Here is a 7037-nt window from a genome sequence, read left to right on the forward strand (position 1 = left end):
CCCAGGTATGTGCAGCAGGGTGTGTCCGAGTGGGCAACTGGTTGACAGCGTGGCGGCGTTGGCAGCTGCACCGGGCAGGGTCCGGTGGGCTGCCTGAGGGACCGACCTGCACTATGGGCACGCGCAGGCCGAACCGCTTGGTCAGCTCTGTCACGCGCCACGTCGGCCCCGGCATTGGATCGGATCGCAGCTTGGATGCGCTGAGCGCCGCCGATCTCAGATTATGGTCGCCGCGCGTACTCCGCTTCGAAGGCGTTTATACCGTCGCTATGCGTCCGTGAGAAAGCTCTGCCACACTCTAGTCACAGGCGGTGGCAGTTCGTCCGCTCTCGCTGACGAAAGAAATGGCGCAACGGTTGACGAAGCGCAATGTCTTGATCCACTGCCACGTGTACGGATGGAAAAGAGGGATTCACGGGCGAGTTTGCTCGTATACAGGGCCTCTGGGCCATTATCGGCTTATCACCCGCGCGGCAAGGTACAGGTGGCACTGGCGGTCACTCAAGTCACCGCCCAAAAATGAGGGACTGCGAGCCCAGACACGCTGTTCGGCAACCAATCCTATGTTGAGGAGAGGCCTTGGAGCTTGGCCACACAAAACCCTCACCTGTTTGTGCGCGGCAGCAACAGTTCATCCAGCGAGAACCTGGGAAGGCACGCAGGTCCTTTCTGCCAAGGCACAGGGCTCTGACTGCAAGCGTTTCACCTGACATCGCCCCTGATCCCTTGTTGCGACGCGTTGGCGCAACTGCAACACTGATGTCGACGGTGGCATTCAGGATGCCTGACTTGTGAGCTCTCTACCATCCCCATAGCCAACGCCTGGCTACGCCCACTCAAGAGGCCGCGGCTGCAGCTTGCGGCTGTGCTGGACGCTCCAGTACATTCGTTGGGTGCAGGCTGCGCCAGACTGCGGGATGCAAGCAGCACGGTCACGTGCGCACCGGGGAGCCGCTGCATTCATAATCAGCTGATCAAGTCTTTACAGTCGCGCTCGCTCATGGCTCTCAATTCAACTCTTGGAGCGGCGATTTGGAGGAAGTGCCCGCGGGGCGCAGGCGAGTGCTGCTAATGCTGCTGTCAACTGCTGTGGCGTGGCGCAGGGCGCCGCGGATCAGGGGGCCGGCGCCGCTGCTGCGGGAATGCCCGCGGCCACCAACCGGCAGGCGGGTCGGCGTACGCACTCTGGCTACCCATGCTGGGGGCATAAGCAAACAAGGCCCCGTCCAGCAAGACGGCGGCGGCTTGCTGGGCTGGTGCTTGTGCGCACGGCTGGAATTCAAGGGGCGGGGGCGCCGAACCTCCGAGGGCTGCTTGTGCATAGGGCGCTGCCCGGCTCCGCGCGGCGGGGGTCAGAGTGGCGCGCTTGCCGACAGCGCAAGGCATCGCCCGGGCAAGGCGCTGCCGAGTGTCCCAATTGGGGGACTCTGCAGCCGCGCGCACTACAGGGCGGCGCGCCGCAACAAACAGGTGTTGAGGCTTGGTGCCGCTCGGCGGGGGCGCCCGCGGGGCAGCGCGGGGCGCGCCACAGCCGCGCGGCCGCCGCTTGAAGCGGCCGCGGGGCGAGGCCGGCGCGCGCTCTCGGTGGGGGGTGATGCACCCGAATCAGCTGTCCAAGAATTGTACAACGGGGCGGAATCCGCCAAAAGGGGGCCGGTGCCAAGCAGCGTCAATGCGTATGAGTGTGCAAAAAGGTGGGAGGCGCGGAGCCGCGCCCGACGCTCGGAGCCTCCCTCCGAGCGGCGCCGCCGCCAGCGAGGCGGAGGCTCGCCGGTGCTTCGTCTTGCAGGTGTGCCACTCTGGATGTTTGGTGCACGCGTGTTGTTGATGTTCCCGAGGTCCCTGGCTGTGCAGCGTGTGCTGCCTAGTCCCGCCCCGCCCTGAAGACTCCGGCCACAGCCGGCAGCCTGGCAGGCGCAACCACCTCTCGTGACGGGTGCGGGGGAGGGCACCGGCAACCTCATCTGCCCCAATTCAAGCTGGCTAGCAAACAACGCTCCTCGCAACCCTGTATGGCCGGAAAAATGTCTTCGTGTTGATGCCTAAAGCAGGCGGGGCCGGGGGATACGCCGAGCGTCCGGCCGCCCGAGCGGCAACGCGGTGGGGTGTGGCGCGCCGCCAGTATATTATGGGGCAATGCCTTTGCAGCCTGCACACCCTGCACCTGCCTGAGGCGCTACCGCCGAGCAGCTGCGAGGGGCACACCCCTCCGCCCCCAAAAAAGAGTGTGGCGGCAACACTCTCAAGAGGCGACGTGTGCGGCTGAGAGCGCAGGCCATGGCCGAGGCAGCCGATGTCGCAGCCGCGCCATGGCCTCGCCGCTCACATCCCCCTGCAACTGGATGAGACCGAGCTGGATCGGATCAAACCAGATCAGATCAAGCCAGATCAGACCAGATCACTTGGGGTTGGTGACCTCGTCAAAGAGCTGCTCTGGGCTGAGGTTGCGGCGGGCAGCCTGCGGATAGATGGGGGTTCACGCGACAAGGGGCAGGGGTCAGATGGCAGCGTGGACGTCAGCATGCACGGAGGCTGCTGTTGCTGGGCAAACAGGGAGACAAACGTTCCCCCCCAAAAGCCAGGGGTTCACCCTGCAGCAGCAACAGAGGGCCCAGTTCGACAGACGGCTTGCACAAAGGCAGGTCGTGCAAGCGCGCCTGCCCCTGCTTACCTTGCCAGCGCTCCCGACTGTCCGCTACCGCCCCAATAAACACACACACACACACACACACACCACCCACACACACACACACACCACACACACACACACACAGAGGCACCCACCCGCGCCAGGCGGACGTCCTCGGCGGTAGGCGGCCCGCCCGCGGGCGGCGGCCCCGTTCCCGCGGGGCGGCTGCGGACAGCGGCTAGCGCTGCCTCTGGTACGGCCTCCAGTATGATGGCGGCCCAGGGCAGCAGCGCGTAGAAGCCGCCGCCACCCCACATGCTGGCCGCCAGGCGGGCCTGGGGCGGGGCGGCCGGAGGGCGGGATTGGGTGTGTGTGTGTGTGCTTGCGCGTGCAGGTGTGCGTGTAAGTGTGTGTGTGTGTGTGTGCTTGCGCGTGCAGGTGTGCGTGTGTGTGTGTGTGTATGTGTGTGTGAGGGGGGGGGTCGACCAGCTCAGTGAGCGTGCGTTGTCAGGGTTGGGTTGAGGGGGACTGTGCACCGTTGGGGCTCCATCGGATGACTGGCAGCGAGATCCGAGTAATGACGGCGACACCAGTAGCAGCATATAGCAGCCCAAATGCATGACAATTCAGCACAGATCTCGACTATGAACCGTGGTCCCGGGTCGTCCCTTGGACGCGCGTGCCCACCTCCCTGACCTCCCCCTCCCCCAGCTCCTCGTCGGCGATCAGCGCGTCGTACGGCGCAACCTTGGACGTGTCGAACACCGGCTGCCACGCGCGGCCGTGCCACTTGGGCAGCTCCAGCACCCTGGGGTGGGGGGGCGTGTGCACCACACGGGTCGGTCGTGTGTCCGTTGTGCACAGGCTCTGTGATCTGAGTGATCGGAGTCTGTGCCTTGCTCCAAGGCTTCTGGGGTTGTGCGGGGCTGGCGGTTTGGCTGCTCATACGCGCCTGGTGGGCCTTTGCACACCGACCGACCGCACCGACATTGATGAGGTCTTTGAATTGGCAGCCCCCTCAAAAAAGCACGAGGGCCAACCAGGGAGTCGAACATGCGCCATGGCCCCCCTGACCCAAACAGCACCCGGAAAGCCCCCCTCGCACGACCGCGGCGGCCACGCACTTGGCCTTGTGCGACGTGTTGAAGGCAATGTAGAGGCCGCCCCCCCTGCCGTCAGACAGCGTGTACGCGACCAGGCGGCTGCTTTCGCTCCAGTCGGGCTCGCCCGCGGCCTCCCCGTGCCACTGCACGTCGCTGTCATTCACAAATGTCCTTGGGGGGTTGCGATTTTGAAGCGGTTGCGAGGGGGCGTATGATTACGTGCAAGCGTTGGCCGGGCTCTCCTGCCGCTCTCGCCCCCACACAACGACAAGGATAAAGGTTTGGGCAGGAGCGAACGTCGAAGCCCCAGCCAGACAGCAGGCTGGCCATGACTTTAGAATTAGCGGCGGCTGGCTGGAGTTTGCAACACACAGCCCAGGGGTCCCGCACCTCCTGCGCAGCTCTGGGTGCTGCCTGCGGAAGTGCACCAGGCGCCGCACGAAGCGCGAGAAGCCGGCCTCGTCGCGGGCGGCCTGGGACCAGTCGACCCAGTTGAGGTGGTCGTCGTGGCAGTAGGTGTTGTTGTTGCCCGCCTTCGGGAGGTGGGGGAAGGGGTTTGGACGGGTTGCGAGGGGTTTGGATATTTGTGGGGTCAAAGAGAGGGTGGTGGGAGGGGGTTTGTTGGTGCTGTGGAAGGCTTCGATGCCGAGACGACAGAACAGGTGTGCAGCCGGGTTGGCAGGCGCAAGTGCAGCGGGGGAGAGCGAGGAGTCCGGGAGGCCATTTGTGCGCGCGCCGGTGCAACATGGTTGTGCGGACGCGGCTGGTCGTGGCAGGGACGCCCGTGGAGCCTTGTCGTGCGGGGCGCGCAACCCCCGTTCCCAAAAAACACGCGCTTGATCACGGCGCCAGCCGGCGCCGCGACTTCACAGGGCTTGCCTGCAACCAGCAGCAGTACACGCGGCCCCTCCCTCATGATCATGTGCATATCCCATTTGCACCCCCACATAAAAACACGTGCATGCACTCACGCGCAAAAGCGCGCATGCACGCACCCACCTGCACCCACGTTTACACACACACACACACACACACACACACATTGTTCACCCTCCCCCTCTTCCAATGTGTGCGCAAGTGTAGCGGGGGAGAGCGAGGAGTCCGGGAGGCGGGGGCCATCACTAAGCGTGCCGGCACACAGCGATGCCGTGGGGGCGGGGCTGGTCGTGGCATGGACAGCTTTGACGCCTGTCATGCGATGCGAGACCCCCTCTTGGGCCCAGGGGCTTGACCGCGGCGTGCCAACCGCCGACACACGCTTACCCGGCTCACGCGCACCCGATGGCACCGCATACACCCCGCTCTGCAGAACCATCTCAAACCCCGATATGTACACCCGCACACACGTGCTGGTGCAACCGCGCCCACACGTGAGAGCATACCAAGACACCGATGCAAGCGCATGCATGCACCCACGGGCGCACGCGCGTACATAGAATCAAGCGCCCACATATGTGCACACACACTCACATAACATGCTTGACAAGCACACACAAACACATCCACACACTGCACATCGGCGCGCGCGCCTACCTTTGAGTGCCCGTACTCGTCCCCCATCTGGATCATGGGCACGCCGTGCGCCACCATCAGGGCTGTCACCATGTTGCGCATCTGGCGCTGACGCAGCCTTGAAGGTCCAGTCGCGGTGGCAGCAGAGGGCAGGGGGGCAGGCATGTGGGTGGGGGAGGTCGCCGGGTCCCACGGTACAGCAGCAGGCAGCTGCTTCTTGGGATGCTGGGGGCCATGATTGCGAGCGTCGACCCCCAGACTTACACAGAACTTTAGTGACCACAGAACTTTAGTGATCACAGGAGCTGGTGACCCATCTCGTCCATCCGTCTTCCCAGGGATCCGAATGCCGCCTCGTCCTGACATTGTGCCCTACCAACCAACCAACCACGCACACATGCACCCATGCAGTCACGCGCGCACCCACACCTGTTGACGCCGATGTTGTTTGAGGGCCCCTCCTCCCCGCAATTCCAGCTGAGGTTGTGGCTCTCACCATCATTGTTGCCCTCACCGTTGGCCTGGTGGGAGGGAGGTGCAGAGGGGTGATGCGGCGCACAGCGGGGCGTTCGAGAATGGGGGAGAGGAGGGGCGTAACGGAGAAAGCGAGGACAGGAAGAGATGGCGGGTCAGGATGCAACCGGGCGAATTCACATGTGGACTTGCGTAGTGGGTGGAGTTCAGTTCAAGCAATATGTTAAGTTCAAAGGGGCGTATCAGTCAGTCGAAAGGATTGCCCGGCAGCGGCAAGTGCTTCTTGCGCTTGGCATCGCCCTTAGCATGTCCGCGCTTCGGTCCATGTGTGCCCCAATCTGCGGCCAGCTGCTTGCCTCAAACCCCAATTGTGGACACGCACAAGCAGTCATGGGCCCCAAACTGTCGACAAACACACTCTCTCCCCCCCCCCCAAACGTACACACACGCCAACACACACGCACTCCCAGGCCCGCGCACCTCATTATGCTTCTCATTGTATGCCACCAGGTCCGCCAGAGTGAAGCCGTCGTGGGCGCACACGAAGTTGATGGACGCGTAGGGCGCACGGTTGCCCTTCCACTGGGCACCCCCGTTGTTGGCCCACCAGTCCTCACCTGTGGGTGATTTGGGCGGTGAGGGCAAGTTGGGCGGTTTGGATAGTTTGTGAACTGAACGGGGGCGATGCTGCGGACCCAAAGGGGCCAGTCGGCAACGCGCGGTGTTGGGAACAAAAAGTTCCTATAGCGGCTTCCCGTGATTCCTGGCCGACAGAAGGGGCGGGTCCTTATCCCAGATGCAACGGGTTGATAGCAGGCAGCAGGGGTGATTGGAGACCGGATGGACCCGGGGCGGGGCTGCAGGTCGCGCGAACTGTCACACGGCTGCTCTCACCCGCGTTTGTGTGCGCGTAGAGGGTGGGGCTGCCACAGATTGCGTTGGCAAAGTTGCCTGCCCAGGGGCCCTCCGTGCCCTTCATAAATTGGCGCACCTGTGGGCGCGCCGCGGCAGGGGAGGGAGGGGCCGGGGGGCGTTTGCAACCTTTGGTCACCGTGGTAGAGTAAAAATCTTGGCCCCAAACATAGGCAGGACAAGCAGGAACGCTTTGAGGCGGTTGCTTGATTTACGCGTCATCAGGGCAAAGGAAGTGGCAACCAAGATGATCCCGGTGATCAACATGCCAGTGTAGTTTGGCATCTGCCACACGGCCCAATATCGTCCTCTGACAATATCTGGTGTGGAGGCTCTCCGCGCCAGCCGACATCCGCAACTGTGTGACCTGACGCCCGTCGCCCGCTTCGCGCCTGCGTCCAGGCTTC

General features: G+C 63.8%; 1 protein-coding gene across 1 annotated transcript; it reads right to left on the minus strand.

Moving 5' to 3' along the window:
* Nucleotides 1-2398: 2398 nt before the first annotated feature.
* Nucleotides 2399-6697, minus strand: MNEG_11714 (glycogen operon protein GlgX; the record flags this gene model as incomplete). The annotated part of the gene is made up of 9 exons (XM_014039814.1): nt 2399-2458; nt 2785-2964; nt 3317-3437; nt 3754-3903; nt 4123-4265; nt 5266-5362; nt 5674-5765; nt 6199-6335; nt 6613-6697. The coding sequence occupies 9 exons, from the start codon at nt 6695-6697 to the stop codon at nt 2399-2401; spliced, it is 1065 nt and encodes a 354-aa protein (XP_013895268.1).
* Nucleotides 6698-7037: the final 340 nt, after the last annotated feature.

This window comes from Monoraphidium neglectum (genome assembly GCF_000611645.1).
Source record: "Monoraphidium neglectum strain SAG 48.87 unplaced genomic scaffold scaffold02875, whole genome shotgun sequence".
Lineage (NCBI taxonomy): Eukaryota > Viridiplantae > Chlorophyta > Chlorophyceae > Sphaeropleales > Selenastraceae > Monoraphidium > Monoraphidium neglectum.